Here is a 13,140-nt window from a genome sequence, read left to right on the forward strand (position 1 = left end):
CTTCTCTCTTTCTCCCTCTCTCTCTCTCTCTCTCTCTCCCAGTCATTAGAGACTCATCTCCCCCATGCTCCTCCCTCCTATGCTGGCAATAACAATTAGTGTGTTTGCCTTCACTCGACTGAGAATCTTAGAGCTTCAATATTTCTTCCCCCTCTTTATTACTCCAACTGCTCAAGCCTTACATTCGAAGTCCTTAACCTTGACCATCATAAATCTCCATCGTCTCTTTCAACCAAAAATAAAAACTTTACATCCCCTTATTTGAAAGCTTATTTTTTTTTTTTTTAAACAGGAATCCTTTTTCATGCCCCAACTCCCTCCACCAGTTGATGAAGGACGTAACAGAGGCCGGTGTAATTCAACTGATTGAATCTATCTCTAAAACCCATTTAGTATCTTACACACCAGAAAAGGTGTGAGGTAAACTCAATCACCAAATTCAACATAAACAACACATATGTATGCTGACCTTATATTTGGTAAAGTCTCTTCTTCTTAAAGCCTAGGTTCTAGACTTAGGATTTCTTGTTGGAGTCTCTTAGAGAACCATTCTGGGACCCGCACCACCTAAAAATTCGAGCCACTTCTAGATTCCTTGCAATTTCATATGGTTTGGTCTTGCAGTCCCGACCTAGTTGAAAGTACTTCAACCCACGATCTTTGTCGAAGTTTCATATTCATTATTGCCTCTAGTTCCAATTTCACTTCTCTCTCTCTCTCTCTTTCTCTGTCTCTCCTCTCTCTCTCTCCCGTAGTCATTAGAGACTCATCTCCCCCTTGCTCCTCCCGCCTATGCTGGGAATAACAATTAGTGTGTTTGCCTTCACTCGACTGAGAATCTTAGAATTGCAATATTTCGTCTCCCTCTTTATTACTCCAACTGCTCAAGCCTTACATCTGAAGTCCTTAACCTTGACCATCATAAATCTCCCTCGTCTCTTTCAACCAAAAATCAAAACTTTACATCCCCTTATTTGAAAGCTTCTTTTTTTTTTTGAACAGGAATCCTTTGTCATGCCCCAACTCCATCCACCAGTTGATGAAGGATGTAACAGAGGCCAGTGTAATTCAACTGATTGAATCTCTCTAACATCCATTCAGTATCCCACACACCAGAAAAGGTGTGAGGTAACTCAATCACGTAATTCAACATAAACAGCACATATGTATGTTGATCTCATTTTTGGTGAGGTCTCTTCTTCTTAAAGCTCGGGTTCTAGACTTAGGACTTCTTGTTGGACTCTCTTAGAGAATTAGTCTGGGACCCGCACCACCTAAAAATTCGAGCCACTTCTTTACTCCTCGCAGTTTAATATGATCAGTTCTAAATCCTCAACGCTTAGTTGAGTAGATTAAAACCAGTGTGACGAAGCTCGAGTCGAGTACCCGTAGGATTTGAAACCGTGGGAAAACCCATTGCGACCTCCGCGCACACTCACGATACACAAATACCACAATTCACGCGTCAATGCACACAATTATCGAAATTCACGTCACTTGCACCAATAAAAGGCTCTGCGATTGATCAAACTCGAATCAATTGCTGGAATGAACGATCACGAACGAGAATTTTGTGAAAATTTGAATTTGACACGGTTTCAGCCCGATCGTATACAAAGTCGGTCAGACGACTCCGAATGACGAAACGGACCGCAGCGGTGCGTCCGGGACGTCGAATTTAGCTAGGGAGGACACCCATTTTGATGTGACCTCATGCACGAGTGGAAGTGCGCGAATTGAGAAAATTAGCATATCCTATATTATATAACTAATATAAATATTAATATAAAAGATATAAGATAGGTTGGCTGGGGGATTTTATTTTTCCCTAAATCCCTGGCTTGCGACAACTCTTCGGCCCATCTCCCCTTCTCAATTACAAGCCGAGCCCCATCACGAACCCTAATCGCGCCTCTCCAGCGGGTGAAGCCCTAACCGCACCCTTCTCTCGAATTCTATCCTTCACGTGATGAGGAGTTGACTAACTCTCTCTCCCGACACCCTCTGCTCGAGAACCTCCTTCCCGAAGCCACGCCTGCCTCCACGAGCTGTGAGCTTCCAACTATGGTAAGCTGACCCTGGCGCATTTGTTCACTGGGTCACGAATGCAGCATTCCTTCTCCTTCCCGATAGCTTCTACCTCTGTGGCTCTTGCTGCAATGGTTTCCTTTTGTCGGGTCGAGCTCTAGGTTGCTCTCACCCTCCGGTAAGCTGTGTCTTTTCCTCTCCTCTCCTCCTTTGCTCTAAAAAACCCTTCTTGGGTAAGGGTTGTGAGGTTACAAAATCTGGGAGCTTGGGGAAACTCTGTCGCAACCCCCTCCAGCTCCCTGCTTCTTGCCGTCACACCCTAACCTACCGACGGCTTGCTGCGACATCCCCAACTGGCCAACTTGCTCGTTGTCATCCCTACCTGTCCTCCCACATCTGTTCTCCAGCTACAATTCTAAATTACATTTTATTTGGAATTTGAGTTTTAAAATATAGACTCTTAGGGTTTCAAAAACTTTTGAAATTTTCGGCTTTCAAATTTAGGCGCTTAGGGTATAAAAAATAATTCAAACATGAGATTTTTAAATTTTAAAAAATTCATCACCGAATTCACAATACACTTGCTATTGAACAGAAAGCATTCCCTCTTAAAGCCCAAATATGTAATATTACATGCACTCCGACAAGATAATATCTAAATAAAGGTTCATAGTTTCAAATGGCTTTAAATTCTTCAAAGCCCATACAAACTTTATGTTTAGTCCTCAAGTCAAATGAATGTTATGGCATCTTGATAAGCAATTTTAAAGCTCATGCGAATAATAAGTTGGACATTCTTTAGTTATACATGCTTCAAAATACTTATAAAAGTGAGTCAACTTCATAACTTCAAAATCTTGCATGTGTCTCTTGATATAAATTTCATAACAAATTCATAGTTTAATGATTATACAAGTCTTCAAAATCTATAAATTATTTAAGCTATTCAAACATATAAAATTATAAACAAGCATAGGCTCCAGCTAAAATTTTAAATGCTTTAATGAATAGCTTAGTACATGTGCAACCCTTTCATCATTAGCATTTGAAATACAAAAATAGAGGTGAAGATATTCTCTAATGCGAGGCAATATACAGATTTTATATTTGAAGCACAAACATAGAGGAAATATATATATTCAATATTATAAGAAACTGATCTGCAAAAACATAGAATTGTTATCTGTAACTATTTGATGCACATTATTTTCTTCAATATTTTTTATGTGTATCCAAGAGTTTAAAGAGCTTCAATACAGCTTTGAATATCTAGATGCACATATTCACTTGAAGAATCCAGTATCTGATGACGAATTAACGAAAAAATTAATAATAAATCACTCTCTACAAATAATTCACTCATAAGGCATAAGATTGTTCGATTTTTTTCGGGTCGAGCTCTAGGTTGCTCTCACCCTCCGGTAAGCTGTGTCTTTTCCTCTCCTCTCCTCCTTTGCTCTAAAAAACCCTTCTTGGGTAAGGGTTGTGAGGTTACAAAATCTGGGAGCTTGGGGAAACTCTGTCGCAACCCCCTCCAGCTCCCTGCTTCTTGCCGTCACACCCTAACCTACCGACGGCTTGCTGCGACATCCCCAACTGGCCAACTTGCTCGTTGTCATCCCTACCTGTCCTCCCACATCTGTTCTCCAGCTACAATTCTAAATTACATTTTATTTGGAATTTGAGTTTTAAAATATAGACTCTTAGGGTTTCAAAAACTTTTGAAATTTTCGGCTTTCAAATTTAGGCGCTTAGGGTATAAAAAATAATTCAAACATGAGATTTTTAAATTTTAAAAAATTCATCACCGAATTCACAATACACTTGCTATTGAACAGAAAGCATTCCCTCTTAAAGCCCAAATATGTAATATTACATGCACTCCGACAAGATAATATCTAAATAAAGGTTCATAGTTTCAAATGGCTTTAAATTCTTCAAAGCCCATACAAACTTTATGTTTAGTCCTCAAGTCAAATGAATGTTATGGCATCTTGATAAGCAATTTTAAAGCTCATGCGAATAATAAGTTGGACATTCTTTAGTTATACATGCTTCAAAATACTTATAAAAGTGAGTCAACTTCATAACTTCAAAATCTTGCATGTGTCTCTTGATATAAATTTCATAACAAATTCATAGTTTAATGATTATACAAGTCTTCAAAATCTATAAATTATTTAAGCTATTCAAACATATAAAATTATAAACAAGCATAGGCTCCAGCTAAAATTTTAAATGCTTTAATGAATAGCTTAGTACATGTGCAACCCTTTCATCATTAGCATTTGAAATACAAAAATAGAGGTGAAGATATTCTCTAATGCGAGGCAATATACAGATTTTATATTTGAAGCACAAACATAGAGGAAATATATATATTCAATATTATAAGAAACTGATCTGCAAAAACATAGAATTGTTATCTGTAACTATTTGATGCACATTATTTTCTTCAATATTTTTTATGTGTATCCAAGAGTTTAAAGAGCTTCAATACAGCTTTGAATATCTAGATGCACATATTCACTTGAAGAATCCAGTATCTGATGACGAATTAACGAAAAAATTAATAATAAATCACTCTCTACAAATAATTCACTCATAAGGCATAAGATTGTTCGATTTTTTCTAGCCACATTTTTTTGTATGAACCTCCACATCCTTAATTGTTGCATGCTCTTCTATTTCAAGGAAATTTTTAACTCACGATAAGACAATTGTCTTTTCCATATGATTAAAACTCTCCAACTTCATGTATTGAAAGGGATGCGTGATTGATAAAAACCACCAAACTATTTATTGTATAATTCTATCTATAATTACCTTTCTTTTATTTCCATTTGTCTATTTATCATTCCTTCTTGCAACATGTTTTTAAAATTCTTTAAACAAAAATCATCCATAGGAGTTTTTATTTTAAATGATTTAACACTTCTTGATCCAAAAATTGATTCAAATTCTCACTTATCATAATGCATGGACAATTCAATATATGATTCATTAGTAATATCAACCACCTTATCATCATATTCCATACATAAGCTTTGTATTTAGCATTTTCACTTCTTAATAAGAAAGTAACTCCTCACATATTTATTAAAATATATTTTTCTTTTATGTGACACTAATTTTTTTAAAATATTATTGTAGAAATATTCAAAGCTATTTAAAAATATCAAAGATTGATTTATTTTAAATTTTGAGTGAGTTTCGCAATTTAATATAAATCCAAAAACATAAACACTATATTATCACGAAATCTTAAAAATTTTTAAAGCTCACAGAAGGTCATTGCCAGTGTTGAAACTAGTGGAAGTAGATCTTGTAGCGGCTACCAGGTCGATGGAGGCGGAGCTCTGTGTTGAAACTTGTGGGCTCGAATGAGAGAAAGAAGCTCATGGGATAATTTCGTCTGTTATAGCTAGCACAGTGATCCCCTAACTGGTCTTATAAATTAGGGTTAATTTAAAAAATCTACAACCCTAAACAAGTTCAGCTAACGTGAGAGCTTATCACCGCTACAGTACCGCAGAAGTGTTACTATTGTTGCTACAGTAACCACAATCCCACTTTCCTATTTAATTCCTTTCCTTGTGCTTTCCCGTTATAATTCATTTCATTTGCTGCTTCTTTCATATTCCTCTCCTTGTCTAATATATCTCTTTCCTCCGGTATCATCTGCTCCCTCCGTTTTATTCTAAGTGCGCCATTGCCATGAGACTGTGACGTAAAGCAGCCCTTAGTTATTTCATGCCGCATCATGGAAGAAACATGCTCTAAAGCATGCTTTTGATTACTTCTCAGTTTTGTTGGTCTAATATTTTGGTCTATATGGTCAGAGCTTCCTTGATACAAATACAAATTGTAATGCCACTAATTTTGCTATTTGAAATGGTTTGACTGCCCAGCTCTTGATTACAGCTTGAAATTGAATCAAGGTACTGATCACCTAATGGCTGACATGTTTTTTATCAAGGTATTTAGTTTGCATCTCAAGCTGAATTTAGGCAGGTTTCTTGTAAAGGTATTTTACATTTTCTACTTTCTGTATGACAAAAGCACTTTGATGAAATTAGCATGCCTTAAATACAAACTTCTTGCCAAACGTGATGAACTAATTTTATTAGATATAAAAGCACTAAAGAAATGCAATAACTCCAGATATTTACACCTAAAAACTGTCAAATTAACTTCTGAGGGGATTACCAGAGAAGAATCCTTGCAGCCTCCTGGCATTCAGCAACACGACAATTATATCCAGGATTATCCTTTAAACAATGCTTCAACCCGGAAAATGCCAATAAGATCTTATATTTGTTTGCTCCTTCAGGACCTTTGGAACCGTCTAACATGGATGAACTAACAAAAGTATGCTCTTTTGTCTGCAGAAGTACAGGATCAGCAATTATAAGAATTAATCAACACTGGCATCCTATTTTTGAAACAAAAAGGGAGAAATGATAAACCTTCATGATATTAAATCAAAATGCATGCAACTCTTATCATGAAGTCAAGCATCCCGGTTAAATTTGATGATTAATGAATTTCATCAAAAGAAGAAGGCACATTCGACATTAAGGTGAAAACATATAATCACTGGACAGAAAAATCTAGCCTTCTCGTTCCTTCAAAATATGAGTGTCTAGGAAAATCTCCAGGAAATAAATGAATCTGGTCTTCTCGTTCCATACTATGTAGTAGAGGATATGTTTCATGCATATAACTCCCCAACATCTTAGTAATTGAATTGCACACAAAAATCGATACAGGTGTCACATTAGTAGCAACACTGCACAAAAAACCTTGACCCTTCTTTCGAAACTCGCAAATTACTTATGGAGTTTTGGAAATTCCCAAATTACTTAAGTTGATTGCCATAACTAATCATCATTAAAAAAACACACTCATTAAAAACAATTCCCCAAATCCTAACAAACTCGCAAGAAACTACCCCCAAATTGTAATAACCATGTCTGTTAAAACAGCTGCAGGTAAAGAAGGAAAGCAGCAGCTCGCAATAGAATTATTTGAAGCCTGAAACCTAATAAATCAAAGCAGCCAACTAGATATCTACCACTCAAGAAAGCCAAATATGGAATCCTAGGAGGGATAACTTTTTACCGCTGTAGTGCATTAATGCCAAATGTAATTAGAGGGAGTGCAGGTTGCATTGTGAACTACAGCTGAAGTCCAAACCTCCTTTTGTTAAGCTGGGTGCTGAGAGGTGAGCACGTGCCATATAGTTTCTTGAAACCAGATATCTAATAAACCAAAGCAGCTAATTCAATATCTCCTACTCAGAAAAGCCAAATAAATAATCCTAGAAGGGTCACCGCTGTAGTGCATTAATGCCACATCCAATTGGAGGGTGTGTAGGATGGCCATGCCACTAATTGGATGCATACCATTGTTAGGCGGCATCCACATTTCCCATACAGTACTGAAAAAAACTTCACTTTCTAGAGTTCAGTGAAACGTTGAAATTTCTTTATGTACCAACAGAAGTCCAGGATCCATAGTTATATATGTAAATGGGCCCACAATATTATGATTTTCGCTATACACACTAGTTCTGCTTCTAAAGAACCCATAAATCCAATTTTATAGGATATAATGTAAAATTGGCACAGTATAAACTGTCCATGGATTATCAGTGAGTGTATGCCTGGTTAATCCCATCTTTATGCTTGTAATGAGCATATAGTTGTAATTATGTTGGTTAGATTGCTATTAAGTACTAATAACATATGTGGAAAATAAAAAAGATTAAAAGATCTTTTGGAAATGAAGACAGAGTAAGCATGCCAAAAGTATTGGAAAAAAAATATCAAGCAAAGGCTAACCAACCAATTTCAGTATGAAGTTATTCCATGAGTCTCAAACAACAGGTTATTGCTTTTAGGTTAGTTGGGCAACAATGTTTAAAATAGTGTCAAAACCTATGACCACAAGTCGGTGGTACTTGGATTATAAAATCAATTAACATGCCTCAAGTTGTATGTTTAGGTTTTATTTTGGTTGATTGGCAAAAGAACACTTTATGTAGCTTACACTAATTAAAATGGGAAAAAATATACAATCGGATAATAAAATAAACCAAATGGATAAGAATATAAATTGATACAAAATGGTGATTTTCATTGAAGAACAATGGACAAAAAATATTATATAACCTCAAAACTTTGCAAAAATTTAATGTCAAACCTTGCAATCCATGAGAGTAAGGTAGCCATATTTGGAAAGTAATATTGCAGACTGATCAAGGATGCCATTTCGTAGTCCTAAATACGAATTTTCAATCAATCTGCAAGAAGATCTATTCAATATAAGGGCATGCTAGACCATCTCATAGCTTATCTAATTCATTAATTTGACAAAATTTTACGTAATAAAAGGGTAATCAAGCTGTGACAGCTATAAAGTATTTATTAGTGTTCAAGGGTAAGGAACCCTACCCACATTAGTAAAACCATAAAGGAGGTACGCATTCTATATAGGCTTTCACATAAGCAGCACAACTTGTTATAATTTGAAGGCTAATATATAAAAAAAAAAACCAAGTTGAAGTTTTAAGTAGAGCGTATACACATGCTATTTCTACTATGATAAGATGACAACTTAAAAAGGAGGCAAGTTGTTAATATTTCGATATTGATTTATTAAAGGAGACTATTTTAAACTTTAAAATTATACTGAGCCATATTTAATATATAACACCTAGCACAATTAGGAATATGGTTATAAGGAGTAAAACATTTGTATATTTTGAAAGAATTTGAGTTAGTTGGACAAGTTGATAGTGACGAGTTATAAACTCCTTGGCTCATTAAAGAAATTCCAACTTCCTTAGCCAAATTGAAGGTATTTCATTGAAAGTATTTCTTTGGCAAATACTTGATAATTGTTTAGATTCGAGTCTTACACTATCAATTCCCCATTAATTTTTTTAATGAAGTTGTCGTCTTTAACTTGTCGTGCCTTAAGCCAGACTTTGTGTGGATCATATCGTAGTTTTCATGGACATAACCATTTAAACTCGCTATAGGAGTAGCTTGCACTCTACTCATTGTGGATCTGGTCGTAAAGGAAGAAATCTAAAATTTCTTATGGATTATCAGTGAGTGTATGCCCGGTCGATCGGCCCAACAGAACATCCTCCGTCGATCGACCGCCCTAGGTCGATCGACTATTTTTCGTCAATCGATCATTCACACCTGCTCGATCGACCACTTTCATCAGCTCGATCGAATAGGCTACTACCGGTCTAATCAGCCCGATCGACCATCGTCTGTGGATCGACCGCCTCGGTCTGATAGATTATTCTTCGACGATCGACCACTTCTGTAGGCATGACCGATCGATCTCCACTGCCCAGATCAGCATGACTAACCATCCGTCGTTGACCAACCGCCCCGGCTCGATCAACTGTTTTTTGTCGATCGACTGCCCCCGCCATTTCGGTCGACCACTTTCGTCGGCTCGACCGATCAGCTGCACCACTTTCGTCGTCAATCACTGCCTCGACTTGATCGTTCATTTTTCATCGATAGACGGTCCATGCTGGTTCGATCGACCATTTTCGTCAGCTCGACCGATCGGCCCGACCAACCTCCTCCGTTGATCTGTCGTTTTGGCCCGACAAACGCCCTCCGTCGATCGGTCGTCCATGTTGGTCTGATCGACCATATTTGTCCTCTCGATCGATCAGCCATCCTCGGCTCGATCGTGTCGATCGACTTCAATTGAGTGTTGCATTCTTGCATGTCTGTTTCACACTGCTTGCACGAACACTCGCACCATGCCACCCAGTTGTGCACCCGTAAGCATATGCCCTCATATGCTCGCGGTAGGCACCTATGCCCCTCTTTGGCATGACATTTTGTGTCGTTTTGTGAATTCTCTATCACGGTGCGCCAACATCCTACATGTTTGCATTTACACTTGCGAACCCTTGTGTGTTTGCTTGCAAGCCATCTTGCATGCTCATGACTTGTATGCTTGAAGTTGTAAGCATTTGGATTTGTGTTCTCACATACTTATCTCACGCATTCACACATCATGTGAGTGAATGGCTTGCCACCAAGCCCATTCGGTGTGTAGTTCTCTCTAAGGAGAATTGTATTGCACTTTCGCCTCCTACAACACCAGTCTAAACTATCGCGGGGATCCTCCTGAGTCACTGCCTCCTCGACACACTAACTCCTGACTCATTGTCTCCTCAGCAAACTCAGTCCTGAGTCACTGCCACCTCCGCACATTCATTCTCGAGTCATTGCCTCGTCGGCACATTCACCATTCTCAGTCACTGCTTCTCGCACAATCTTTCGCCTCTTATGACATGACATCTTTTTGGTTACACGGCTCTCACCGAGCTCGGGTCAGGCTTCTCAACCTTCGAACCCGTCTGGCACATGAGCAGTGTTGCCTACCTTCCTCGTGACAATCCCCCACATTGTCACGAACATGTTACTTGCAAGGGGCATGTGTTTGTTTGTCTACTTGCGGAGCGCATCATAGGTATATATGTCTGTCATTTGCATATGTTTGGTCGCTATTAGGGCAAGGTGTAATTCTCCAATGGCATCCTATACCCTGGGCGGCCAAGCACAATCTTATTTGTGTGTCGTGTCTTGCATTTACATCTTTGCACTATTGGCATATTCATCGCTAGTATACGCTGCCTTATACTTGGGATGAATGCTTGCTATCTCGTGATCCTTAGCCTCTATGAGGCGGACACTGCGTAATGGATCATCTTGCATTCCTATATTCATTCTTGATTGTCTCAATGACGAAACTGGCTCGCTAGTTGAGTGACTCTCTGTTAGTCACAATGCAGCAGCTATTATTGCTTGCGAAGATATCTCAGTGGGCAATACTAGTTATTATATCGTGGCTAGCACGCGTATGTATGCTAAGGTTCCAAAGGGCCTAATAAGTGTCCTTTAGGCTTTCATTTTCCTAGGACTTATTATAAAAAGTATAAAATTTATATTTTTATTATTTTATGGATTATGATGCGGGTGGATTTAGTGTATTAATTTTGTAAATATTTTTCAATATTACAAAATACACACGGCAGATACAATAGTGAATATGCAAATTAATCCGAACAAAATAACTTCAGTTAAAATAGTTTTATCCTTTAAAAATCTTTAAACTCAAGTAATAAAAAGCTCTAATGGAGTCCTAAATATCGATCTCACAGAGAAGTTGGAAATGCCTATAAATAAATTCTATAGATTATAATGTAAAATATAATTTTAAAATAATAAAAAGTAAAGTGTGAAGTTTAAATATTAAGTAATAAGTGAATGCTAATTAAAATGCAGTTAAAAGACAAATTTAACTAAACTAAATGCTGAATTTTTAAAAGCAAACTTACGAAAACTAAAACTAAGATGTTGTGATGGAAAGTTCAAATTTAAGAAAGCATCATTCCCCTTTAAAATGAGTATATAGGCTTCTGTGGTTAGGCTGGGAGGATACTGGTTGTCACTCCCGTTACCCTCTTCCGAGTACATAAAGAACATTGACAAATCCAGAGTTTGGTCCCTGCTTCTGTGGTTAGGCTGGGAGGATACTGGTTGTCACTCCCTCCCCTGAGGGCTAACATTCTCGCATCAGTTTCCAATCAACTGAACCAAATAAGGGATTTTAATTTGTCACCTTAAAATCTCTAATTCTGCATCCAATAATGTATATTTCTCTATTTATTTACACTCAGACCCATGGAAAAAATACTCTCCCATGAAATCAAATGTGATTCTCTCTATGTTATAGAAATTATAGCTTTTTCGGAACATATGTTTCTCAACACAATTTCACATTTCAATTTACCAGATCGAAAAGTAAATGAAGATCGGAGTTCAAATCATCAAAAATTATTGACATTTAAAACCGTATAAAACAAATGAATTCTTCACAAAACCATATCTCAAAGTATGGAGAAGAATAAAGAATATTACTCATAATTTATAAGAAAGATACGACAAAACACGAATTTCATATATAAAAATAAGTTTACAAAACAAAAAAAAATAAAAGACACAACTTATCTCACAATCATTTCCAAGCAAATCCCTAAAAATTCTTTCCATATTTTTTTCTCTTTACAAACTCTCTCAATTCTTTCTTAGAAATGTAATGAAGAATAAATCTCACACCTTCCCTTTCCTCTTACGACCCATGAATAGAATCTCCAAGCTCTTGACTTTCTCTCTCTCACTAACTCTCCTTCTAACCTTCATGTCACAGACACTTCTCTCTCTCACTCCATTCAAGCCCTAGACTTCCCTCTCTTTTATCAAAGACTGCCTCCCTCCAAAAAGAATTCAAAATTCCTCTCAAAATTCTATCTAAAAGTCAACCCTTTTGAATTCAAAAGACATGTCCATTGATCCAAGAGACATATCCCTTCATAAAAGAACCGTCTAACGTGTCTAGATGCATTGAATTACTACAATGGGCGTTTAGAACAATTGTTCTTTTGAAAATTTGCATAAAATTCATCTCCAACCGCCTTAATCGGCAAAAAAGTCATCTCTGGCGCCTTTGGCGCCAAATCTAGCGCATCATGCTTCAGTTTGTTAAAGACCGCGTTGTTCTGGGTTTTGGAGCATTTTGCCAACTGAAGACTGCGTTCTTCTGAGTTTTGGCGCATCTGGTACCACTCTGGAGCATCATGTGTCAATCTAGCGCATCTTGGCCAGAATTCAAAAATTCGTTGTTTTGGCTCCAAATTTCATCATTTTTGTTATTTTTGGTCCAAATGCCTAAAATTGATGTACTTGCAATAAAAATATAAAAATATAAAAATATAAAAATATATTTCTTTAAAATGCAATATCTCCAGAAATAAGCATAAAATATATACTTAAAACTACATATTATTTTGGTGTATCACATTATATTTTCAAAATCTACTTTGCAATTACTTAAACCCCTACCTTAGACCATATGTAAGGCCTGACTTTTTAAAACTTAAGTTTAATAAAAGTTGCAGCTAGTGATAACTCTTAGAATCCTTGGATCCGTAGAATGTAATTGGGGACGACGACTCAATCAAAACATACGCCAGCCTTCTGTCTTAACCCTACACTCACTTAG

At 37.0% G+C, this 13,140-nt stretch overlaps 1 protein-coding gene across 2 annotated transcripts in view; it reads right to left on the reverse strand.

Moving 5' to 3' along the window:
* Positions 1–13,140, reverse strand: part of LOC110036505 (galacturonokinase) — an 89,749-nt gene that overhangs the window by 11,909 nt on the left and 64,700 nt on the right. For both annotated transcript variants that reach the window (XM_020740967.1, XM_020740966.1), the window contains 2 exons: positions 8,236–8,335; positions 6,238–6,413 (listed from right to left, as the gene is read on the reverse strand). In XM_020740967.1, the coding sequence (XP_020596626.1) occupies positions 6,238–6,413; positions 8,236–8,335 (276 nt within the window). The remainder of the gene's footprint in view (positions 1–6,237; positions 6,414–8,235; positions 8,336–13,140) is intronic.

The sequence above is a fragment of the Phalaenopsis equestris genome, unplaced genomic scaffold (genome assembly GCF_001263595.1).
Source record: "Phalaenopsis equestris unplaced genomic scaffold, ASM126359v1 Scaffold207535, whole genome shotgun sequence".
Classification (NCBI taxonomy): Eukaryota; Viridiplantae; Streptophyta; class Magnoliopsida; order Asparagales; family Orchidaceae; genus Phalaenopsis; species Phalaenopsis equestris.